This window comes from Zalophus californianus, chromosome Y (genome assembly GCF_009762305.2).
Source record: "Zalophus californianus isolate mZalCal1 chromosome Y, mZalCal1.pri.v2, whole genome shotgun sequence".
Taxonomy (NCBI): domain Eukaryota; kingdom Metazoa; phylum Chordata; class Mammalia; order Carnivora; family Otariidae; genus Zalophus; species Zalophus californianus.
Window position 1 is genome coordinate 2,781,894 of NC_045613.1, and position 27,216 is coordinate 2,809,109.

General features: G+C 38.5%; 1 protein-coding gene across 5 annotated transcripts in view; it reads right to left on the reverse strand.

Moving 5' to 3' along the window:
* Positions 1–27,216, reverse strand: part of LOC118356612 (cullin-4B-like) — a 156,308-nt gene that overhangs the window by 81,360 nt on the left and 47,732 nt on the right. For all 5 annotated transcript variants that reach the window (XM_035725878.1, XM_035725879.1, XM_035725877.1 and 2 more), the window contains 3 exons: positions 19,760–19,952; positions 18,866–18,970; positions 18,065–18,175 (listed from right to left, as the gene is read on the reverse strand). In XM_035725878.1, the coding sequence (XP_035581771.1) occupies positions 18,065–18,175; positions 18,866–18,970; positions 19,760–19,952 (409 nt within the window). The remainder of the gene's footprint in view (positions 1–18,064; positions 18,176–18,865; positions 18,971–19,759; positions 19,953–27,216) is intronic.

Below are 27,216 nucleotides of genomic sequence, written 5' to 3' on the forward strand. Positions count from 1 at the left end.
ATCATTTACAATGACATGGAGTATAATGTTAAGCAAACAAGTCAGTCAAAGAAAAACAAATGCCACATAATTTCACTATACGTGGAATTAAAGAAACAAAACAGGGAGGCCTGGGTGGCTCAGCTAGTTAAATGTTGGACTCCTGATCTCAGCTCTGGTCTTGATCTCAGAGTCATGAGCTCAAGCCCTGCACTGGGCGCCAAGAAAAAAAAATGAACAAAGGGAAATAAAAGAGAGAGACATCCTGAGAAACAAACTTTTTACTACAGAGAACACACTTATAGTTACCAGAGAGGGGGTGTGTGGAGGGATGAGTTAAATAGGTAATAAGGATTAAGGAGGACACACTTATGATGAACATCAGGTGATTTATCCAATTGTTGAACTACTATATTGTACACCTGAAACTAACAACACTGTATGTTAACTAACAGAAATTAAAATTTAAAAATACATAATAGGAGACAAAGAATGCCAGTACATAATGAATAATAAAGGGAACAATAAAAGAGGAGGATATAAGAATTGTAATTACACGTTTAACATGGAAAATGTAAATACACAGAACTTTAGTAGACATTAAAGAATAAATTGACAGGAATATAATATTAATAATTGGGGATTTTAACACCCCATAAAACATCAATGGATTGATCCTCCACACAGAAAATCAATAAGGAAAGGATCTCTGATTGACATGATAGCCCCAAAGACCTAACAGATATAGTCAGAACACTCTATCTGAAACAGCTGATTACATATTCTTTGCAAGAACACATAGAGCATTCTGCAGAAGAGATCACATCTTAGGGCATAAAACAAGTCTCAATAAATTCAAAAAGACTGAAATCACATCATGTGACTTTTCTGAACACATTGGTATGAAACTGGGAATCAATCACAAGAAAATCTGGAAAGAGCACACATACTTGGAGGCTAAATAACATATTACTGAACAATGAATGTATCAACTAATAAATGAGAAAGAATCAAAACATACATAGAGACAAATGAAAATGAAGCCCAACAGTATACATTTTCTGGGATGCTGCAAATCCTGTTCGAAGAGGGAAGATTATGGCAATACGAGTAAGCAAAATATCAAACTTTCAACCCAACTTTATAACTATAGGGGCTAAAAATAGGAGGGAAAAAAGATCCCAGAGACAGTAAAAGGGAGGAAATAAGTAAGATTAGAGCAGAAATAAATTGAATAGTGATTAACAAGTAGCAGCAAAGATCAATGTAACCAGGAACTGGTTCTTTCAAATTACAAACTGAGGGGAAGAAGTAAGATGGTGTAGCAGTAGTGGGACCCTAAGATTGCCTCAACACTTGAACTCTGCTAGATAAATGTCAAATCATTCCAAACACCCAGGAAATCAATCTGAATGCTGAGAGAACAAACTGCACAACTGTGGGGAGAAAAAAAGCCACACTGAGAAAGGTAGGAGGTACGGAGATGTGATTCCAGAGAGAAAAGAGTCACAGGAGCTGCAGAGGAGAGGGAGCCTTGATCTTAAAGAGAGGAAAGAGAGAGAAACAGAGAGAAAGTGGTGGATGGGGATTACTCAAGAGAAATACTTCCCCAAATCCATCAACTGGGAAACTAGAGCAGCTTATAATGGCAAGATTTTACAAGCAGGGCAGCTAAAGGCTGAAGTTTAGAAGTTTAGAAGGCCATGCCACTGCTGCGTGAAGCCTTGTAGACATAGTGTTGCTCCTGTGGTAAAGGAGGGTGGAGACCTGGGAATGGGAAGCATGGTCTGAGAATCTCCTGGGTCCCAGGGGGAGAAGTATTTCCCCTTGTTGGAGTGCATTTGAGAGAGGTGACATGGCATCTCTGGTAACAAAAGAAATGGCAGCCTTGTTCCCTAGCATAAGAAGAGAAACACTGTCTAAGGGTAGTGAACTCTGGTACTGGCTGTTATATATATTTTTAATTAATTTATTTTATTTAAATTAAATTCAGTTAACATATAATGTATTACTATTTCAGGGTAGAGTTTAGTGATTCATCAGTTACATATAATACCCAGTGCTCATTCCATCATATGCCCTCCTTAATGCCCATCACCCAGTTTCCCCATCACCTCCCCTCCAGCAACCCTGTTTGTTTCCTAAAGAGTCTCTCATGTTTGTCTCCATTTCTGGTTTCATCTTATTTTATTTTTCCTTCACTTCCCATATGTTCACTAGTTCTGTTTCTTAAATTCCACATATGAGTGAAATCATATGGTATTTGTGTTTCTCAGACGGACTTATTTCACATAGCCTATTACCTCCAGTTCCATCCATGTCATTGAAAATGGCAAACTTTCATTTTTTTGATGGCTGGGTAATATTCCATTGCATATACAGACCACATCTTCTTAATCCATTCATCTGTTGATGAACATCTGGGCTCTTTCCATATTTTGGCTATTGTGGATATTCTTGCTATAAACATTGGGATACATGTGACCCTTTGAATCACTATGTTTGCATCTTTGGAAAAATACCTACTAGTGCAATTGCTGGGTTGTAGAGAAGTTTTATTTTTAACTTTTTAAGGAACCTCCATACTGTTTTCCAGAGTAGCTGTACCACCTTGCATTCCCACCAACATTGTATGAGGGTTCCCCTTTCTCTGCATCCTTGCCAACATCTGTTGTTTCCTAAGCTGTTCACTTTAGCCATCCTGATCAGGGTGAGATGGACTCTCATTGTGCTTTTGATTTATATTTCCCTGATGATGTCTGATGTGGAGTATTTATTCAAGTGTCTGTTATCTATTTGGATGTCTTCTTTGGAGACATGTCTTAATATCTGTTCATGTATTCTGCCCATTTTTTGACTGGATTTTTTATTTTGGAGGGGTGAGTTTGGTAAATTTTAGGATTGTTTGTTCCAGCTCTTTGAAAAATGCCAATGGTATTTTAATAGGGATGGCATGAAAATGTAGATTGTTCTGGGCAACAAAGACATTTTCACAATGTTTATTCTTCTGATCAATGAGCATGGAATGTTTTTCCATATTTTTGTGTCTTGCTCAATTACTTTCATAAGTGTTCTGTAGTTTCTAGAGTATAGATCCTTTACCTCTTTGGTTAGGTTTATTCCTAGACATCTTATGGGTTTTAGTGCTATTGTAATTGGAATTGATTCCTTAATTACTCTTTATTCAGTTACATTGTTAGTGTATAGAAAAGCAACTGATTTCTGTGCATTGATTTTATATCCTGCCACGTGGCTGACTTGCTTTATGAATTCTAGTAATCTGAGGGTAGAGTCTTTCAATCTGGAGGAGTCTTTAGGTTCAGAATGAGCCTCTTGTACACAGCATATAGATGGGTCCTGTCTTTTATCAAATCTGAAACTCTGTGCCACTTCATGCGACCATTAAGCCATTCACATTGATAGTAACTATTAAAAGATATGCACTTAGTACTATTGTCCTACCTGTAAAGTCCCTTTTTCTAAAGATTCTCACTGTAAATTTCTGGTCTCTAATACTCTTGGGGTCTTTCTTCTTTTATAGAATCTCCCTTAATATTTCTTGCAGGGCTGGCTTGGTGGTCACATATTCATTCAGATTCTGGCTGTCTTGGAAGCTCTTTATCTCTCCATCCATTCTGAATGACAGCCTTGCTGGATAAAGTATCCTTGGCTGCATGTTCTTCTTATTTAGTACTCTTAACATGTCTTGCCAGCCCTTTCTGGCTTGCCAGATCTCTGTGGACAGATCTGACATTATTCTGATGTTCCTCCTTCCCTAGGTAAGAAATCTGTTCCCCTTAGTGGCTCTCAGGATATCTTCCTTGGCTCTAAGATTTGCAAACTTTACTATTATATGCTGGTGTGTTTTCTATTTTTATTGATCTTGGGAGGGGTCCTCTCTGCCATTTGGTCATGAACACTTGTTTCCTTCCCCAGATTAGGGAAGTTCTCAGCTACAGTTTACTCAAATACATTTTCTAGTGCTCTCTCTCTCTCCAGCCCCTCAGGGATCCCAATAATTCTGACACTGGAACGTTTCATGGTGTCACAATGAATCATGGAACACTACATCAAAAACTAACGGAGCACTGTATGGTGACCAACATAAAAAAAAAGGCAGGGGAGGTGAGGGGAAGGGGGCTGTAAACTCTCAGTGTGGACAAAGTATGGTGTTTCATTGTTCCTGGGTGTATTTTGTTCTGTTTGTTAGAGGAAACTACTTCACAAAATTACAGGGAAAGTAAAACTTGAATATATACATAAAAGTAATATTCAATAGAGAAAAAAAGACTACAATGAAGCATATATCTATAAAAAAATACAGGTGTAAAAAAGTATGTTAAAAAGCTACTATGAAATATAAGTTGATACATTAAACATCTAGTTGAAATAAGAAAAAGGTAAAAAGAAAAAACAGAGAAAAAGCATAAGAGAAAGTATAAAAAGAAAAAGAGCTGTATCTGAAAAATAAACAAGCCATGAGGCAACGCCTGGAGCTCAATATACTATTTTCCCCTGGTATTAGGATTTACAATCTTATGGGTTCCCTAGGGTTGTCATCCTCTTATTCTTCCAACCTGTCTTCTGGGTGAGGGGCCTTCTGTGCTGTTACTCAGGCAACTCTGCCCGGATAGAGTTGTCCTGCCCCCCATCAGGGGGTGGGCTCAGTGAAAACTGGTTTTTGAATTTTTGTTCAATGGCAGCTTTCAGCCCCTCTTCTGAGTTTCAGAGCAAAAATGGCTGCACCCAAACATCTGTCTGGGTTTGAGCAGAGAAATCGCAGTCTGCTCTGTTCACTAAACCCTCCAGAATACACAGTCTGTTTCTTTATGTGCCACTGAAAACCACAGTCTCCCGAGGAGCGTGCCCACCATGATTCTCTCAGAGATGGTCCCAGGGGCCAGGGCTTGTTGTGGTTTTAAAACCACAATTGGCCGTGGGCTCACGCATGCACCGCAGCTCCTGGGTCCTGTATGGGCACTGCTTTAAAGCCCTTTCCCTGCTGTTACCACTCTGACAGTCTGTGCTGGGTCCCTGGTGCAAGACATTTTTGTGCTCTGGTGTTATATCACTTTCCAGGAGCCAGCTAATGGAGGCTCCCTTCCCCTTCTGTTTATCTTCCAATATATACCCACAGATTATGACTCCACCCTCCCTACCTTCCAACACACAGTACTTTTCTACTTGTAGACATCTAGATATATATTCTTACATCTCAGGCTGATTTCATGGGTGTTCCAAATGGTTTGGTAGGTATCCAGCTAAATTCAGGGGCCCGGTTGAAACAGGGTCCCCTACTCCTCCATCATCTTGCCAAGAATCAAAGTGTGACTCTTTGCCATGTGGGTCCCTTTTATTTCTTTTTGTTGTCTGATTGCTGAGGCCAGGACTTCTAGTATTTTGTTGAACAACAGTGTGAGAGTGGACATCCCCGTCATGGTCCTGTACTTTTCCTTAGAGGAAAAGCTCTGGTTGTGCCCCATTGAGCATGATATTAACTGTGGGTCTTTTGTGTATGGTCTTTATGATGTTGAGGTATGTTCCCTCTAACCCAACATTGTTGAGGGTTTTTATCAAGGATGATCTACTTTGTCAAATGTTTATTCTGCATATATTGAGAAGATCATATGGTTCTTGTCATTTCTTTCATTAATATGGTGTATCACATTGATTGGTTTGCAGATGTTGAACCACCTTTGCAGCCCAGGAATAAATCCCACATGGTTGTGGTAAATAGTGCTTTTACTATACTTGTGCATCTGATTAGTAGCTTACTGAGAATTTTTGCATTCATTTCTTTGGGGATATTGGTCTGTAATTCTCTGGGACTGGCTTTTTGATATTTACCATAAACTGAACACTGTCGGGTCCTAAGACTACTCTCCTGGGATAAAATGGCACCAGCTACAGCATGCCATGACCCTCACCCAGAGGGTCATTGCCAGGTCCATAAATTTGGAGTTTTGAAACCCAGGCCCACACCTGAGATAAAACACAGGAGTAAAGTGCTGCCTGGAAGGCATATAGCCTGGCACAGTGTGAAGGCAGGGATCTGATAGAAATCTGAGACACAAGAGGGGAGACTGTTTACTCTTCTGTAAGGGCTTCCTGTGGAGTGGCAGGTAGGAACTCTCTGCTCCAGGGATGAGGGAGTGCAGTGACACCATTTTCCTCCCACCCATCAACACTGACTTACTTTATTGAGCAATACAGCACCCCCAGTGCAGGCTGGAGCCACGTACACCAAGGCCCACCACCTTGTGCTTTGCAGGTGCATCATTCCTAGGATTGTCCACATGAGAACCAACACAGCAGGCCCCACCCTCAGAAGACCAGCACAAACTCCTCATAAACACAACACTATTGATCATTAAGTGCTGTAAAGCTGCAGCTCTACAGGAAATAGAATCTATCTTCTTTTTTTTAAAGATTTATTTATTTGATAGAGAGAGAGACAGTGAGAGAGGAACACAAGCAGGGGGAGTGGGAGAGGGAGAAACAGGCTTTCTGCTGAGCAGGAGACAAATGCGGGGCTCAATCCCAGGACCCTGGGACCATGACCCAAGCCAAAGGCAGATGCTTAACAACTGAAACACCCAGGTCCCCCGGATCTATCTTCTTTTAACAACTAGACCAAAACACACCTACTTAAAACTGCCACATGCTGGACGAGGTTCAAACTCTCCACATTGTAGGTGAAGAGAAATTCTACAGAGGACTGACCTAAGGGAAGCAGCCAATACATAACAGCAGAGTGTGCACTATGAAACACTTCCTAAAGCACCAGGTCCAAGATAGTATAGGACTTTTTCTAATACATTGCTATTAATTAATTATTATTGAATTATTACTATTAATATTAACTTAATATATTACTATTACTCTCAGGAGGAGGAATATAACAAGATTCCTTAACACAGACACACACACAGTGACCTAGACAAAATGACAAAATGGAGGAATTCACCCCAAAAGAAAGAACAGAAAGAGGCAATGGCCACGGATCTAAACAAAATAGATATAAGTAACATGCCTGAACCAGAATTTAAAATACAATCATAGAGATACTAGCTGGGCTTGAGAAAAACATAGAAAACACTACAGAATCTCTTATTACAGAGATAAAACAATGAAAAACTAGTCAGAGTAAACTAAAAATGGTGTCACCAAGTCCAAGACTGGATGCCATAACAAAGAGTATAGATGAAGAAAAGGAATGAATCAGTGACACAGAAGAATAATTATGGAAAACCATGAAGCTGAAAAGAAGAGGGAAAGAAAAGTATTGGATCACAAATGTACATTTATGAACTCAGCAACTATTTAAAACACAAACACTCATATCATAAGAGTCCCAGAAAAAGAGAGAGAGAGAGAGAGAGAGAAAGGGGTAACAGGTTAATTGAATCGATTTATAGTGATTAATATAGATTTAGCAATTAATATAAATTTATATATTTAATCCCCTAATCTAGGGAAGAAAACAGACATTCAAATCCAGGAAGCACAGAGAACTCCCATCAAATTCAACAGGAGCTGACCAACACCAACACTTCATAGTAAACTTTGCAAAATACAGAGATAATCCTGAAGCAAAGGAAAAAGAAAAGGAAAAGGAAATCCCTAACGTACAAGGGAAGATGAATTAGCTTCCCAGTAGATCTGTCCATAGAAACCTGGCAGGTCAGAAGAAAGCAGGGATATACACAACATGCTGAAGGTGAAAAATATGTAACTTTTTCCAGCAAGGCTGTCATTAAGAATAGGAGAGGAAAAAGTTTCCAGAACAACAACAACAAAAAAAATTGTTATGGTGACTAACATAACATAATAAAATTAAATTAAATTTTAAAAAAAATAAAGGAGTGCACGACCACTAAACCAGCCCTGCAAGAAATTTACAGGGGAGTCTGAATGGCAAAAAAAGAAAAAAACAACAGAGACTAGAAAGGACCAGACAACATCACCACAATACCAACTCCACAGGTAACACAATGGCACTAAACTCACATCTATCAATAATTACTCTGAATGTAAATAGACTAAATATTCAAATCAAAAGACATAAGATATCAGAATGAATAATAATAAAAAAAACAAGAACCATTTGTACGCTGCCTACAAGAGACTCATTTTAGATCTAAAGACACCTTAAGATTGAAAGTTAGAGGATGAAGAAACACCTACAATGCTAATGCATGTCAAAAGAAAGCTGAAGTAGCCATCCTACTATCAAACTAGGTTTTAAAACAGACTGTGACAAGAGATGAAGAATGGTACTACATCTTAATTAAGGGGACATCCATCAAGAAGATCTAACAATTGCACATATTTATGCACCCAACATGGAGTCACCCAAATATACAAATCAATTAATCACAAACATAAAGAAACTCATTGATAATAATACAATAACAACCATAAGGAACGTTATACCCCACTCACAGAAATGGACAGATCATCAAAGTAGAAGATCAACAGGAAAACAGGGGCTCTGAATGACACACTGGTCCGGATATTCTCAACAGATATATTCAGAGCATTCATCCTAAAGCAACAAGGACAAAAAGATCGAGACCATACCATGCATATTTTAGACCACAATGTTATAAAACTTGGAGTCAACCACAGGAAAAGATTCGGGTAGACAACAAATACATGGAGACTAATGAACATCCTCCTAAAAGAATTATTGGGTTAATTAGGATATTAAAGAAGAAATTGAAAAATACACAGATACAAATGAAAATTAAAACACAACTGTCCAAAATTTCTGGGATGAAGCAAAGGCGATCCTAAGATGGAAGTATACTGCAACACAGGCCTTCCTCCAGAAACAAGAAAAGTTTCAAATATACAACCTAGCATTACACTTAAAGGAGCTGGAAAAAGAAGAGCAAATGAAACGCAAAACCAGCAGAAGAAGGGAGATAATAAAGATTAAACCAGAAATAAATGATATAGAAACAGAACGTAAAAAGGAACAACAGAACTAAGAGATGGTTCTTTGAAAAAATTAATGAAATTGATAAATTGTAGCCAAAGTTATCAAAGGAAAAGAGAAAGGACCCAAATAAATAAAATCATGAGAAAAAGAAGAGAGGAGGGGAGTGGAAAGTATGGCAGAGGAGTAGGGGATCCTATTCCAACCATTCCCAGAATTGAGTTGGATATCTACCAGACCACTCTGAAATGCACGAAATCAGCCTGAGATGTAAGAAGATATATCTGGATCCCTACAAACAGAATATCTCAGGTGGTTGGTTTTGAGGTATGAAGGGGGGAGCCATGATTCCACGGGCAGATGTTGGAAGATAAATGGAAAGGGGTGGGAGACGTACAGATCCTACACCACTGGTGAGCAAAAGCCTACCATGCTGGGGACAGGTGACACACTTGAGACTGGTAGCAGTGGGGAAAGGAATTCAGCCCCCCAGACTGAAACCTGAAGCAGGGCGGGGTGGGTGCTGAGCGTGCAACTGGGTGCAGCTGGTGGTTTTAGAAGCACAAAGGGCAGAGACATACTCCAGTACCCCAACCTGGAGGCGAGGACTGGAGCCCTGCTGAGGGGCATACAACAAAGGACGCTGCAGTTTATAGCAGCGCAGACAGAAATGAATATAGTGTGGCCTGGAGAGCTCACTGAAGAACAAACTGCATTCTCTGGGCTCTGAAGCAGAGGGTTGGAAATGATCTCTTCTGCTCTGACTCTTGGAAGATACCTGGAAAGCCACCAGGGAAAGGCACCAGAGAACAAAAGCCCAAAACACAGATTTTCACTGAGCCCATCCCCCCACAAAGGGTGTAGGGCATCTCTGCCCAAACAGGATTACCTGAGTAACAGCATGGCAGGTTCCTCCCCCAGAAGACAGCCTAGGAAAACAAGAGGCCAGCAACCCTAAGGTCCCTATAAAACACATGTATCTTGCTTGGGTTGTGGTCAATAATTTGAACTCTGTACATTCCGTCAACCACCCCATAACAGAATGACTAGGAGGAGGAACCCCCCAAATAAGAAAGACTCAGAGACTGTGACTTATGCCACAGATTTACAAATGGATACAGATAACCAAGATGTTGGAGATGGACTTCAGGTAACAGTTCTGAAGACGATACCCAGAATGGAAAAACCGATTAACGGCAACATAGAGTACTCTAAGGGCAAAGATGAAATCTGAACTGGCAGAATTTAAATATGCTATCAATGAAATCCAATCTAATCTACATAATCTAACAGCTAGGGTAAGCGAGGCAGAAGAACAAATTAGTGATCTAGAAGACCAATTGATAGAAAAGAAGGAAACAGAGGAGGCCAGGGAGAAACAACTCAAAATCCATGAAAGCAATTAGAGAAATAAGTGATGACATTAACATTCCAATGTCAGAATTATTGGGATCCCTGAGGGGATGGAGAGAGAGAGACAGGACAAAAGATATATTTGAGCAAATCATAGCTGAGAACTTCCCTAATCTGGGAAATGAAACAAATATCCATGTCCTAGAGGCAGAGAGGACTCACCCAGGATCAAGGAAAACAGGCCAACACATGTACTGTTACCTTACTGGCATGTGATAGTAAAACTTGCAAATCTTAGAACAGAGAAAACCATCTTAAAGGCAGTTAGGGGGAAGAGATTCCTTATGTGCAGAGGAAGGAACATCAGAATAACGTCAGACCTATCCACAGAGACCTGGCAAGCCAGAAAGGCCTGGCAAGACACACTCAGGGTACTAAACAAAAAGAACATGCAGCCAAGAATACTTTATTCAGTAAGGCTGTCATTTAGAATGGATGGAGAGATGCAGAGCTTCCAAGACAGGCAGAAACTGAAAGAATATGTGACCACTAAGCCGGTCCTGCAAGAAATATTAAGGGGGGTTCTATAAAAGGAGAAAGACCCCAAGAGTCATATACAACGGAAATTTACAGGGACAATCTATAGAAACAAGGACTTCACAGCCAAAATGATGACAATTAATTCCAATCTTTCAATAATCACTCCCAACATGAATAGCTTAAATGCTCCCATAAAACAGCACAGGGTTGCAGATTGGATAAAAGGACAAGACCCATCCATATGCTTCCTATAAGAGACTCATTTTGAACCTAAAGATACATCCAGACTGAAAGTGAAGGGATGGAGATCCATCCTCCATGTCAGTGGACCCCCCCAAAAAAGCTGGGGTAGCAATTCTCATATCAGACAAATTAGATTTTAAGCTAAAGACTGTAGTTAGAGACTCAAAAGGAAACTATATCATTCTTAAGGTTCCATCCAACAAGAAGATCTAACAATTGTAAATATCTATGCTCCCAACATGGAAGGAGACAATCACATATGCCAACCATTAACCAAAATAAATAGTCATATTGATAACAATTTGTTAATTGTAGGAGACCTCAATACTCCACTCTCAGCAATAGACAGATCATCTAAGCAGAAAATCAACAAAGAAACAAAAGCTTTGAATGACAGATGGACCTCATTGATATATACAGAACATTCCACCTTAAAATAACAGAATATTAATTCTTCTCAAACACACATGGAACTTTCTCCAGAATAGACCACATACAGTGTCCAAATCAGGTCTCAACTGATACCAAAAGATTGAGATTATTCCCTGCATATTCTCAGACCATAATGCTTTAAAACTGGAACTCAATCATAAGAAAAAATCTGGAAGAAATTTAAACACTTGGAAGCTAAAGACCACTCTACTCAAGAATGTTTGGGTCAACCAGGAAATCAAAGAAGAACTTAAACAATTCATGGAAACCAATGAGAACGAAAACACATTGGTCCAAAACCTATGGGAAACTGCAAAGGTGGTCCTAAGGGGGAAATACATAGCCATCCACGCCTCACTCAAACAGAAAAATCCTGAATTCCCCAACTAACTTTACACCTTAAAGAACTGGAGAAAAGCAACAAACGATGCCTAAGCCACACTTTAGAAGTGAAATAATTAAGATTACAACAAAGATCAATGAAATTGAAACCAGAAACAGAGTAGATCAGATCAACGAAACTAGAAGCTGGTTCTTTGAAAGAATTAAGATCGATAAACCACTGCCCAGACTTATCCAAAAGAAAAGAGAAAGGACCCAAATTAATAAAATTATGAATGAAAGGAGAAAGATCATGACTAACACCAAGGAAATAGAATTCAATGAAGAAATGATACCTATTCTCCTGAAGCTGTTTCAAAACACAGAAACAGAAGGAAAGATTCCAGACTCATTCTATGATGCCAGCATTACCTTAATCCCCAAACCAGGCAAAGACTCCATCAAAAAGGAGAATTTCAGACCAAAACCCCTGATGAATATGGATTCCAAAATCCTCACAAAATCCTAGCTAATAGGGTTCAATAATACATTAAAAGGATCATCCACCATGAGTAAGTGGGATTTATCCCCAGGTTGCATGGTGGCTCAATGTTCGCAAATCAATCAGTGTGATAGAACACATTAATAAGAGGAGAGAGAAGAACCATATGGTCCTCGCAATGATGCACAAAAAGCATTTGATAAAATACAGCATCCTTTCCTGATTAAAACTCTTCAGAGTATAGGGATAGAAGGAACATTCCTCAAGTTCATAAAATCCATCTATGAAAAACCCACAGCGAATATCATCCTCAAAGGGATGAGAGCTGAGAGCCTTTCCCTTAATAACAGGAACATAGGATGCCCACTTCTGCCACTATTATTCAACATAGTACTAGGTGTCCAAGCAACAGCAATCAGACAACAAAAAGAAATAAAATGTATTCAAATTGGCAAAGAAGAAGTCAAACTCTCTCTTCGCAGATGGCATGATACTCTATATAGAAAACCCAAGGACTCCACCCCCAATTTACTAGAACTCATACAGCAATTCAGTAATGTGGCAGGATACAAAATCAATGCACAGAAATCAGTTGCTTTCTTATACACTAACAACGCAACTGTAGAAAGAGAAATTAGAGAAATGAGTCATTTTACAATAGCACCAAAACCCATAAAATACCTCAGGATAAACCTAACTAAAGAGGTAAAGTTTGTATACTCTAGGAACTACAGAACACTCATGAAAGAAATTGAAGAAGACACAAAAAGATTGAAAAACATTCCTTACTCACGGATAGGACGAATAAATATTGTAAAAATGTCTATGCTGCCCAGAGCAATCCATCCTGATCAAAATTCCAATGACATTTTTCAAAGTGCTGGAACAAGCAATCCTAAAATCAGAATCAGAAAAGACCCTGAATCACCAAGGAAATGTTGAAAAAGAAAAACAAAGCTGGAGGCATCACGATGCCCGATTTCAAGCTATATTACAAACCAGTGATCACCAAGACAGCATGGTCCTGGCACAAAAACAGACATCTAGACCAACAGAACAGAATGGCGAGCCCAGATATGGACCCTCAACTCTACGGTCAAATACTCTTCGACAAAGCAGGAAAATATGCAATGGAAAAATGTCTCTTCAATAAATGGTGCTGGGAAAATTGGACACCACATGCAGAAGAATGAAACCTGACCATTCTCTAACACCATACACAAAGATAAACTCAAAATGGATGAAAGACCTCAATGTGAGACAAGAATCCATCAAAATCCTAGAGGAGAACCTAGGCAGTAACCTCTTTGACATCGGCCACAGAAACTTCTTTCAAGATACATCTCCAAAAGCTAGTGAAACAAAAGCAAAAATGAACTTTTGGGACTGCATTAAGATAAAAAGTTTCTGCACAGCAAAGGAAACAGTCAACAAAACAAAGAGGCAACCCACAGAATGGGAGAAGATATTTGCAAATGACACTACAAATAGAGGGCTGGTATCCAAGATTTATAAAGAACTTCTCAAACTCAACCCCCAAAAAACAAATAATCAAGTCCAAAAATGGGTAGAAGACACGAACAGACACTTCTCTGACAATGACATACAAATGGCTAACAGACACATGAAAAAATGTTCATCATCATTAGCCATCAGGGAAATTAAAATCCAAACCACATTGAGATACCACCTTACACCAGTTAGAATGGCAAAAATTGACAAGGTAAGGAACAACAAATATTGCCAAGGTTGTGGAGAAAGGGTAACCCTCTTACACTGTTGGTGGGAATGCAAGTTGGTAGATCCACTTTGGAAAACAGTGTGGAGGTTCCTCAAAAAATTAAAAATAGAGCTACCCTATGACCCAGCCATTGCATTCCTGGGTATTTACCCCAAAGACACAGATCTAGTGAAAAGAAGGGCCATATGCACCCCAGTGTTCACAGTAGCAGTGTCTGCAATAGCCAAACTGTGGAAAGAGCCAAGATGCCCTTCAACAGATGAATGGATCAAGAAGATGTGATCCATATATACAATGGAATATTACTCAGCCATCAGAAAGGATAAATACCCAACTTTTACATCAACATGGATGGGACTGGAGGAGATTATGCTAAGTGTAATAAGTCAAGCAAAGAAAGTCAATTAGCATATGGTTTCACTTATTTTTGGAACATAAGAAATAGCATGGAGGACATTAGGAGAAGGAAGGGAATAATGAAGGGGGAGGGTAAATGGAGGGGGAGATGAACCATGAAAGACTATGTACTCCGAGAAACAACTGAGGATTTTAGAGGGGAGGGGGGGTGGATTTGTTAGCCTGGTGATGGGTATTAAGGAGGGCACATACTGCATGGAGCACTGGGTGTTGTATGAAAACAATGAATGGTGGAACACTACATCAAAAACTAATAATGTACTGTATGGTGACTGACATGACATAATAAAATTAAATTAAATTTAAAAAAAGGAAAAGAAAAAGAGAGATCACAACTGCACGACAGAAATATAACAATTATAAGAGAATATTATGAAAAATTATATACCAAGAAACTGGGCAATCTGGAAGAGATGGACAAATTCCTAGAAACAAAACAAAACAAAACAAAACAAAAACAAAATCTCTACTGATACTAAAACAGGAAGAAAAAAACATTTAAATAGACCAATAAGCAGCAAAGAAACTCAATCAGTAATCAAAACTCTCCCAATAAACAAAAATCCAGGGCCAGATGCCTTCCCAGGGGAATTTTACCTGACATTTAAGGAAGAGTTAATATATCTATTTTCTCAAACTTCCAAAAAATAGAAATAGAAGGAAAACTTCCAAGCTCATCCTATGAAGCCAGCCTTACCTTGATTCCAAAACCATACAATAACCCCACTAAAAAGGAGAATTATTGGACAGTATCCACGATGAGCATGGTTGCAAAAATCCTCAACAAGATACTAGCAAATTGAATCCAAGAGTACATTAAGAGAATTATTTACCATAATCAAGTGGTATTTATTCCTGGGCTGCAGAAGTGGTTTGATATTTGCACACCAACCAACGTGATACACCATATTAAAAAAAGAAAGGATAAGAACCACAGGATCCATTCAATGGGTGCAGAAAAAGCATTTGAGAAAGTACAGAAACCATTCTTGATTATAAAAACCCTCAAAAATTAGGGTTAGTGGGAAAACATCTCGACATCATAAAGGCCAAATGAATGACCCAAAGCTAATATAACATAACTAGAGAGGTAAAATATCTGCTCTTTAAAAACTATAGAACACTGATGAAAGAAATTGAAGAGGACAAAAAGACTTGGAAAAGCATTCTATGCTCATGGACTGGGAAAACACTGTTAAAATATCTATACTACCCAAAGCAATCTACACATTCAATGCAATCCCTATCAAAGTAACAGCAGCATTTTTTCACAGAACTGGAACAAACAATCCTAAAACATGTATGGAACCACAGAAGATCCCACATAGCCAACATAATGCTGAAAAGGAAAAACAAAACTGGAGGTATCATTATTCCGGACTTCAAGGTCTATTAAAAAGCTGTGATCATCAAGACGGTATGGTACTGGCACAAAAACAGAGGCATAGATCAATGGAATAGAATAGAGAACCCAAAATGGACCCAGAGCAATCTGGTCAATTAATCTTCAACAAAGCAAGAAAGGATATCCAATGGAAAAGTTGTATCTTCAACAAGTGGTGTTGGGAAAATTGGACAGCCATAGTGTCTAGAATGACACTTGAACATTTTCTTACAGCATATGCAAAGATAAACTCACTGGAATAGAACAGAAAACCCAAAATGGACCCACGGTGATCTGGTCAACTAATCAAAGCAGGAAAGAATATCCAATGGAAAAAAGACAGTCTCTTCAACAAATGCTCTTGGAAAAATTGGACAGCCACATGCAGAAGAATGAAACTGAATCAGTCTCTTACACCATACACAAAGATAAACTCAAAATGGATAGTTTATGTGGGACAGTACTCCATCAAAATCCTAGAGAACACAGGCAGCAACGTCTTTGACATCAACTATAGCAACTTCTTACCAGACACATCACCAGAGCCAAGGGCAACAAAGCAAAAATGAAATATTTGGACCTCACCAAATAAAAAGTTTCTGCATAGCAAAGGAAAATAACAACAAATCTAAAAGGCAACCTACAGAATGGGAGAAGATATTTGCAAATGTGTTAGTGTTAGTATCCAAAATCTATAAAGAACTTATAAAACTCAACACTAACAAAAAAGCTAATAATCCAGTTAAGAAATGGGCAGAAGACCTGAATAGATAATTTTCCAAAGAAGTTATACAGAGAGCCAACAGACACATTAAAACATGCTCAACATCACTCATCATCAGGGAAATACAAATCAAAACTACAATGACATACCACCTCACACTTGTCAGATTGTCTAAAATTAACAACACTGGAAATAACATATTGGCGAGGATGTGGAGAAAGGGGAACCATCTTACGCTGTTGGTGGGAATGCAAACTGATGCAGCCACTCCAGAAAACAGTATGGAGTTTCCTCAAAAATTTAAAGAGAGCTACCCTATAAGCCAGCAGTTGCACTAGTAGATATTTATGCAAAGGATATAAACATACAGATTCAAAATGATTACAGGCACCCTGAGATTTATAACTGCACTATCAACAACAGCTAAACTATGGAGTGATCCCCATGGACTAATGAATGGATAAAAAGATGTGGTATATATACAATGGAATATTAATCATAAAAAAGAATGCAATCTTACCATCTGCAACAACATGACTGGAGCTAGAGAGTATTATGCTAAGGCAAGGTAAGTTTGCCAGAGAAAGACAAATACCATATGATTTCACTCATATGTGGAATTTAAGAAACAAAACAGATGAACATAAAGGGAAAGAGAGACAAATCGTAAAACAGACTTAACTCTAGAAAACTGATGATTTCCAGAGGAGAGATGGGTAGGAGGATGTGTTAAATGGGTGATGGGCATTAAGGAGAGCACTTATTGTTGAATGTAAGCGATGAGTCACTAAATTCTACTCTTGAAACAAATACTACCCTTTATGTTAACTAGAATTTTGTAAAAAGTTGAAAGAAAAGAAAAACAAATGAGTGCTTCTAGTCTTGTTTCAAACTCTTCAAATAATTTTTCTGCTTCTATGATATAAAACAGTATCACAGACAAGGTCTCCCAGTTCAAACAAAATCTGATTTCAATCAACTTCTTAGTTCAGCTTTTAGAACAGCCATTATATGTTTCTCCTCTCTGATTATTCTTACTTCCCAGCTTTTCAAACGCTTTGTAGCATGAACTATACCTCTGCCTTCATTATCAGAATTTCTGTATCTTCATATCTCATTTCAATTATGCTTCCTTAGAGAAACTGCCCTCAATTTCCTGAGTAGGTTAAACCTTCATGCTTCTCTTTCTTTTTACTTATATTTGCTACTGATCCCAGCTTACATGTACAGAGTTAGCCAATGTCACAAATTTGTAAATATAAAATTAAAATATTGTACCTGCAGGAACACATAAAGATGAGAAAGCTGCAAAATATATGTATATACTTTTGGATGATCACATTAATTTAGTGAATGATATGTAAAACAAGCTGATGCACAGAGAGTGAAACACTGAAATGAAATCATTATTTTCCAAAGAGACTCATGTAGCACAGAACACCCAAAAGGGCTGAAATAAACATTATACATGTCAAGACACACACCTTGTTTAAGTTTGGACAGCATTGATTTTTCAGCATCCACTGAAGAACTCTTACCAAGTAAAAGACGTTTAGCTAAATCCTTTTTGTAGAAGGCTTCAAAAACATCTTTCCCTGTAATATTTAAGGAAAAACACCTTAATGTCAGACATGGAAAATGCAAAATGATAATACCAGACGCCAATTAAACCACATACTATATCCAATAATATTTGAAAATCATGTAAATAACAGCAAGTGAAACACAAGCAGTCACATTATCTGATTGCATTTATATAAAATACCACAAAGTACATAAATCCATATAGAATAGCCAAATTATTGTTTGCCAGAAGCTGAAGGCAAGAAGGAAATGAGGAATGACTCCTTAATTTGTAGGGTGTTTATGATGAACAATTTTCAAACTAGGTAATTGTGATGGCTGCCCCAAAACATGAACATATTTATTGTCACTGAATTGTAAAATTTTTTTAAGTTATCAGTTTTACCACCATAAAAAATTATTTGAATTCAGTTTATATTGGGATTTGCACATAACTTCTTTAGATTTCTTCCACAAATGTTGTTATTGTTTTAAACATTTATTTTAAAAAGATTTTATACATTTATTTAAGCAAGAGAGAGTGATAGAGCACAAGCAGGGGGAGAGGGAGAAGCAGACTCTGAACTGAGCAGGGAGACCAACACTGGGCTCGATCCCAGGATCGATCATGGGCTGAGCCGAAGGCAGATCCTTAACCGACTGAGCAACCCAGGTGACCTGTTTTAAACTTTTAGATAGACATTTTAAACCAAACTACTCACCATTAATGAACCTAAATAAAATTATTACTTTATCTAGTAATTCTTCAAGCTCTTCATCTGTAGCTTCTTTGTTACCTGCACGAAGTTTTGAATCCACATACTTTGCTAAAATGTAAAAAACAATTTTCTAAGTAATGCCATATTTTCAAATATACACTATGAACAAAAACCATTTCTTCAAATAAATACTTTCCTCCTGAGCCAGATGCATCAATTTTCATAAAACATTAAATGAATAAATGAGTTGATGGATAGGGAAATGGAAGGAAAATAAAAGACAAATTTTACTTAAAGTGTTTTTAATATTTCTATAATCTCAATGTCCAAATGTTACAATACAGTAATTTCCTCAATGTCTTGCCCCCAATCTTTTTAAAAATCCCCCCAAATCATAAGATAGTATATAAAACTGAGATTATTTCAATCCCAAAATCTTAAAGATTTGTTAAGTGTTGATTATATTCATTTTAAAGAAAATATCAATTTGATATTTTGTTTCAACTTTCAGAAAGTATGTCAATAAAAAGAAATACCTTAAAATATAAATTCATTTGATTTTGTGGGAGTAAGGAAAGCTTTCACTTATTTAAAAAAAAAACAAGAAAAAGAAGTGTGCCTATCTATAATTTTTTCGTTTCATCTACTGATAAAAAAAAACAACTAAATTTATAACAAGCTAAAGGAACAGAAGTTTCCAAAGTGCTGCATTATTATTAAACAAAGGAACAATGTCTTGTGAAGACTAAACTTGAGAGGAATAGTTTATTACAATCACTGATAATCAAGCATGCAATACTATGATAAATTAGGAGGTCAAATTGAACTCTTATCACATAACTTAAATGAAACAAAATAAAAAATAAAATACATATTTCATAAAATTGAAAACCATACCTAGAAGTTCAGCTGGCTTGTTAGGTCTTTTATTTATAAATGTTTCAAAAGCACCTTTCATGGCAACAATAAACTTTTCATGCTTCAGAAAAGATGTTTCAATAATAAAATCAATCTTATCTTTAAAATCCAGAAGCTCTTGCACCATTGTCTTATCTTTTACAGGATTAATCACTATGCTGTTACCAAATTTCTGAAAAACATAATTACCTTAATTATTATTATTATATAGCAAGTAAAACACCACAAATTTAATAGAAAATTTAACTTCATTTACAAGAGAATCTCAGAATCGGGCGCGTGGGTGGCTCAGTTGGTTAAGCGACTACCTTCGGCTCAGGTCATGATCCTGGAGTCCCGGGATCGAGTCCCGCATCGGGTTCCCTGTTCAGCAGGGAGTCTGCTTCTCCCTCTGACCCTCCCCCCTCTCATGCTCTCTCTCCCTATCTCATTCTCTCTCTCAAATAAATAAAATCTTAAAAAAAAGAGAGAATCTCAGAATAGCAAATATACAGAAAACATATAAAGAAAAAGATATTGCTAGATAAAGACAGGATACTCTGGAAATGAAGCCAACAGAAATAAATGAAAACTAACTGATTATCTGAGTTGAAAATTACCTATAAACATATGAAATGCAAGTCTATGATGCCTACACAATAAGGCAAAAAAAGAATATAAGTATATTAGACTCATAGGAATAAATAGATGAAAAGTACCTTAAAAAGAGGAAAGTGAAAAGGCTTACTCCAAAAGGGCTTACTTCATTAACAAAATGATTAAGCTACCAAAACTTGTCAGTATCAAATTTTCAGAATGCTGGAATATAATCAGTCACAAACCTACAAAAATCAGAGTAATACTTAATGAAGAAAGAAGCTCTGAGAGCTTTGTATCATCTCCCATTCAACTGTTTAAATGGTCTTAAAAGCAGCTCATTATGTATGATATTCACAATAATAGAGCCCTTAAGAGTGATGAAAAGTCAAAAGGCAACATTATAACATATTTTGAGTGCTGCATGAAAAAACTGTCACCAAATATTCTTTATCCAGAAAAAAACATTCTTTCACAGTGAAGGAAAATTAAGAAATTATGAGATAAGCAAACGCTGGGATAGTTTTCTGCTAGTAGACCTGCCCTATAAGAAATACCAAAGCAAAGGGATGTTCACGATGGCAGAGGAACAGAAGAGCTTAGTTCCCTCTGGTCCCAGGAATTCAGCTATGTATCTATCAAATCATTCGGAACAACCTGTGAAATTAATCAGAGATCTAAAAAAAAAAAAAAGAATTGCTGCAACTCTACAAATAGAAAATTGACCACTTTCTGCAAGGTAGGATATGTGAAGAAGTGAATCCAAGGCAATATATGAGAAGACTAACCGCAGAGCAAGGGAGCCTCCATAAGACAGCTACTGGAAAGTGAGAGTGGCAGATCAAAAATTCAGAACTTTTACAAGCCCGCTCCAGTGAGGGACATCCCTGCCTGAAGGTACTCAGGAGGCAAAGCAGGACAGAATCCCAGGTGGGACAGTGTGGTCTCAGGTTTCTGGGGGTCACAGGAAGACCGGGGGTGCCTGAGTGTGGCAGAGGTCCCAGGCATTGGAGCCGGGAAGCTGGGTGAAATCAGCGAGCCCACAAGTGCGCTCTCAGCTCTGGGTTGCCACATACCTCAAATCACAGCATAGGGTGACCGATCTCTGAGCAGGGGCCCAAAAAGCAGCAGAACCACAGCAAGATCCCCCCTTCTTTCCCTGGGAAGGGCGACATGGGAATCTGCAGGGTTTGGAGACTCAAAACAGGGCCACATGCCTGAGACAGAAACCCTTGGTCACAGGCTGGGTTAGCACAGAGTGTGGACAAAGACCAGGGAGACAGGAGTAACTGACTGCTTTTCTCTGAGGGCTCACTGAGGAGTGGGGCCCAAGCTTTAGGCTCAAGGCTGCATATTGGAAGGCCGCCATTTTCATTCTCATCCTCTAAAGCAGCATGGAAAGCCTTCAGGGAACAAAAGCCACATAGAGCAATCTAGAGCTGCTTACTTAGTCTGGCCTCTGGGCAAGAGCAGTGTAATTCTGCCTTGGGCAAAGGGAATCAATGCAATAGGACCCCCTACCCAGAAGATCAACAAGAACATCCCCCTAAGACCAAGTCTGCTTATCGCACAGAACTGCAAAACTCCAGTGTTAGGGGGAAATAGTATACAGAATTCATGGGTTTTCCCCACAATACTTTAGGATTTCAATTTTAATTTTTTTCTCTTTCCTTTTTCAACCAATTTTTTTGCTTTATCAAATCATTTTTTATTTTCATTTTTACCGTTACATTCTATCCTTTCATCCTTACATTCTATCCTTTCAACCTTATACATTATAAGTATAAGGTTTTTTTTCTTACAGTGTTGGAAAGAAGGGTCTTCTAAAAAACCAGACCAAAATACACCAAGAATCTAGTGTATGGCTCTGTTCTCTTCAACTGTCTGATTATATTCTCTCTTTTGCCCCCCATATCCTTTTTTAAATTTATTTGTTAAAGCCATTTTAAATTTTCATCATTACACTTAGATTCTATCCTTCAAATTTTATTTCTGTATAGAGTTTTCCTTTCTTTACGATTTTGGGATGTAGTTTCTTCTTCTAACAAACCAACCAAAATATACTCAGGATCTACTGTATTGCTCTGTTCTGTTCACCTATTTATATTCTTAATTTTTTTCTTTTTTTGTCTTTTAATTTTCATTTGCAGAGTTTCATTCTATGCATTCATTATATTTATTTTATTTTTGTACATATGTAAGTTTTTCTTTATTTACAATTTTGAGATATATTTTTCTAACAAACAGACCAAATTACACACAGGATCCAGCGTATTGCTCTGTTCTGTTCACCTGCCTGATAATATTCTCTTTTTTAAATTTTATTTTTTTTACTCAGGATTCAGGTCTCCTCTAATTTGTTTAGTGTATATTTCTCTGGGGTCTAGTTGCTATTTTAGTATCTTGCTCTCAATGACAAGATGGAAAAACTCACTTCAAAAAAGAGAACAAAAGGCAGCACTCACTGCCAAGGACTTAATCAGTGTGGACCTAAGTAAGGCATTGGAACTAGAGTTCAGAATAATGATGATAAAGATACTAGCTGGGCTTAATGAATCTGTGAATCTGTGGGGGAATATTGGAAGATAAACAAAAGGGGGAGGGAGCCACCATAATCCAACATCAGGAAGATGATATAACACCAGAGCACAAGCATCCCACACTGAGGACCAGGCACAGACTCCCAGACCAGTAGTGGCAGAGAAACGACTTTAGTGCAGCCTCCAGACAGGATCGAGGAGCTTCAGGGGCGCCTGTACAAACCGGGGATGGGTTCTGGTTTTAGAAGCACAAAGGGCACAGACATGAACCGGCCCTAAGATCAACCTCTGGGATTACTGCTGTGGGCGTGCACCACTGTGGGAGGCAGCAGCTTTTAGCAACACAGACAGAAAAGGAGACTGTGTCCTGATGTGCTAGTGAAAAGCAGACTATGATTTGACAACTCTGGATCAGATATTTGGGTGCAGTCATTTCTGCTCTGATTCCTGAAGATAACAAAGAGATGCAGAAAGCAGGCAGTTTCCATTGAAACCATCCCTACCACGAGAGGGGGCAGAGCAAGTCTGCCCAAGCAGGGTTCCTGATTAACAAACAGCCCAACAGTCCCCATCCCCAGAAGATAGGCTGGAAAAACAAGAGGACGACCACCCTAGGGTTCACATAAAATAGGTACATCTTGCTTGCATCGTGGTTGATACTTTGGACTCTGTACATTCCCTCAACCACCACTAAAAAGAATGACTAAGAGGAGGAAACCCCAACAAAGAAGAAAACCAGAGACTATGGCCATTGCCACATTTCGAATGGATATGGATATAAACAAGATGTCAGAGATAGACTTCAGAGTAGCAATTATGAAGTCAATATCTAGACTTGAGAAAAATATTAGTGACAATATAGAATCTCAAAAGGCAGAAATGAGAGCTAATCACCTGAGACGCGAAAAATTGGTAGAGTAGGGGACCCTATTCCAACTGGTCCCCAGAATTGAGCTGGATATCTACCAGACCACTCTGAGTACCCAGGAAATCAGACTGAGATGTAAGAAAATAGATCTGGATCTCTACAAACAGAATATTGCACACTGTTGGTTTCAAGGTACAAAGCGGGGGAGCCATGATTCCGAGGGCAGATATCAGAGGATAAACAGAAGGGGAAGGGAGCCCTCAGGATCCCGTACCACTGGTGATAGCCTCCTGTGCTGGGGACGGGGCACAGACTCACAGACGGGAGCGGGTGGGGAAAGGACTTTAGGGCAGCTGAGCTGCAGGCCACACCTGCAAACTGGGGCCAGCTGGCGGTTTTAGAAGCACAAAGGACAGAGACATGCCCTGACCTGGAGGCAAGGGCTGGGAGCGCTGCAGAGGAGCGCACAACCCAGGACGCTGCAGGTTAAAGCAGCACAGACAGAAATGGAGATAGTGTGGCCTGGAGATCTCACTGAAGAACAGACTGCGATCTCTCTGCTCTGAGGCAGAGGGTTGGAAATGGTCTCTTCTGCTCTGACTCTTGGAATAGATGAAGAAAGCCACCAGCGAAAGCCACCAGAGAACAAAACCCCCAAAGAAGCAGTTTTCACTGAGCCCATCCCCCAACACAAGCGGGCAGGGCAACTCTGCCCAAACAGGGTTGCCTGAGTACAGCGCAGCAGGCCCCACCCCAAAAGACAGGCTGGGAGAACAAGAGGCCACCAACCCTAGGTCCCTATAAAACAGGAGCATCTTGCTTGTGTTGTGGTCAATAACTTGGACTCTGTACATTCCCTCAACCACCCAACAGAATGACTAGGAGGAGGAACCCCTAAAATAGGAAAGACTCAGAGACTGTGACTTATGCCACAGATTTACAAATGGATGCAGATATAACCAAGATGTCAGAGATGGAATTTAGGCCCGCAACTGTGAAGACAATAGCTAGAATGGAGAAATCAATTAATAACAACATAGAGTCTCTAAGGGCAGAAATGAAAGTTGAATTGGCAGAAATTAAAAATGCTATCAATGAGATCCAGTCTAATCTAGATAATCTAACAGCTAGGCAGTAAGCGAGAGAGAAGAACGAATTAGTGACCTAGAAGACCTAGAAAACAAATAAATAGATATTAATAGATAAATTAATAGATAAAAAGGGAAAAGAGGAGGCCAGTGAAAAACAATTTTCATGGACAGAATCAGAAAAATAGAATCAGAGAAATAACTGACAACATGAAACATTCCAGTGTCAGAATTATTGGAATCCCAGAGGGGGTGGAGAGAGAGAGGACTGGAAGATATATTTGAGCAAGTAGTAGCTGAAAACTTCCCTAATCTTGCGAATGAAATAAACACTCATGTCCTAGAGGCAGAAAAGACCCGTCCCAAGATCAAGGAAAACGGACCAACACCCCAGCATGTAATAGTAAAACTCGCAAATCTTAGAACCAAGGAAACCATCCTAAGGCAATCGGGGAAAAGATTCCTTACATACAGAGGGAGGAACATCAGAATAACATCAGACCTATTCACAGAGAGGCCTGGCAAGACATATTCAGGATACTAAACGAGAAGAACATGGAGCCAAGAATATTTTATCTAGCAAGCTGTCATTTAGAATGGATGGAGAGATACAGAGCTCCCAAGACCGGCAGAAACTGAAAGAATATGTGAACACTAAGCCGGCCCTGCAAGAAATATTAAGGGGGGTTCTATAAAAGAAGAAAGACCCCAAGAGTGATATACAACAGAAATTTACAGGGACAATCTATAAAAACAAGGTCTTCACAGTCAACTTGATGACAATTAATTCCTATCTTTCAATAATCACTCTCAATGTGAATGGCATAAATGCATCCAAAAAATGGCACAGGGTTGCAGATTGGATAGAAAGGACCCATCCATATGCTGTCTATAAGAGACTCATTTTGAACCTAAGGATACATCCAGACGAAAGTGAATCGATGGAGATATATCTTCCATGCCAGCAGACCTCAAAAGAAATATGGGGTAGCAATTCTTATATCAGAGTATTCAGATTTTAAACTAAAGACTGTAGTTAAAGACACAGAAGGACACTATATCATTCTTAAAGGGTCTATCCCACAAGATCTAACAATTATAATTATCTACAACCCCAACATGGGAGCAGCCATCTACATAAGCCAACTGTTAACCAAAATAAGGAGTCATATTGATAACAATATGTTAATTGAAGGAGACCTCAATACTCCACTCTCAGCAACAGTAAGATCATCTAAGCAGAAATCAACAAAGAAACAAGAGCTTTGAATGACACACTGGACCAGATGGACCTCATAGATATTGAGAGAACATATACAAAACAACAGAATACTCATTCTTCTCGAATGCACATGGAACTTTCTCCAGAATAGATCACATACTGGTTCACAAATCAGGTCTCAACCGATACCAAAAGACTGAGATTATTCCCTGCATATTCTGAGACTGGAATGCTTTGAAACTGGAACCCAATCACAAGAAAAAATTTGGAAGAAATTCAAACACCTGGAAGCTAAAGACCACTCTGCTCAAAAATGTTTGGGTCAACCAGGAAATCAAAGAAGAACTTAAACAATTCATGGAAACCAATGAGAATGAAAACACATCAGTCCAAAACCTATGAGATACTGTAAAGGCGGTTCTAAGGGGGGAAATATATAGCCATCCCAGTCTCACTGAAAAATAAAAAATGCTGAATACACCATCTAATTCTACACCTTAAAGAACGGGATAAAAAGCACAAACAATGCCTAAACCATGAATAACAAAGGAAATAAAATTAAGATTACAACAGAGATAAATGAATTTGAAACCAGACAAGATGTAGATCAGATCAACGAAACTAGAAACTGATTCTTTGAAAGAATTAATAAGATCAAAAAACCACTGGCTAGACTTATCCAAAAGAAACGAGAAAGGACCCAAATTAATAAAATTATGAATGAAAGGGGAGAGATCACGACTAACACCAAGGAAAGAGAAACAACTATTAGAAATTATTATCAACAACTATATGCCAAAGAGCTGAGCAACCTGGATGAAATGAATGCCTTCCTGGAAACATATAAACTCTCCAAAACGCCCAAAAACAAGAGTCCAGGGCCTGATTGAGTCCCTAGGGAATTCTACCAAACATTCAAAGAAGAAATAATGCCTTTTCTCCTGAAGCTGTTTCAAAAATAGAAAGAAGGAAAGCTCTGGACACATTCTCTGAGGCCAGCACTGCCTTAATCCCCAAACCAGGCAAAGTCCCAGTCAAAAAGGAGAATTTCAGACTGATATCCCTGATGAATATGGATTCCAAAATCCTCAACAAAATCCTAGCTAGTAGGATTGAACATACATTATTTAGAATGGATAGAG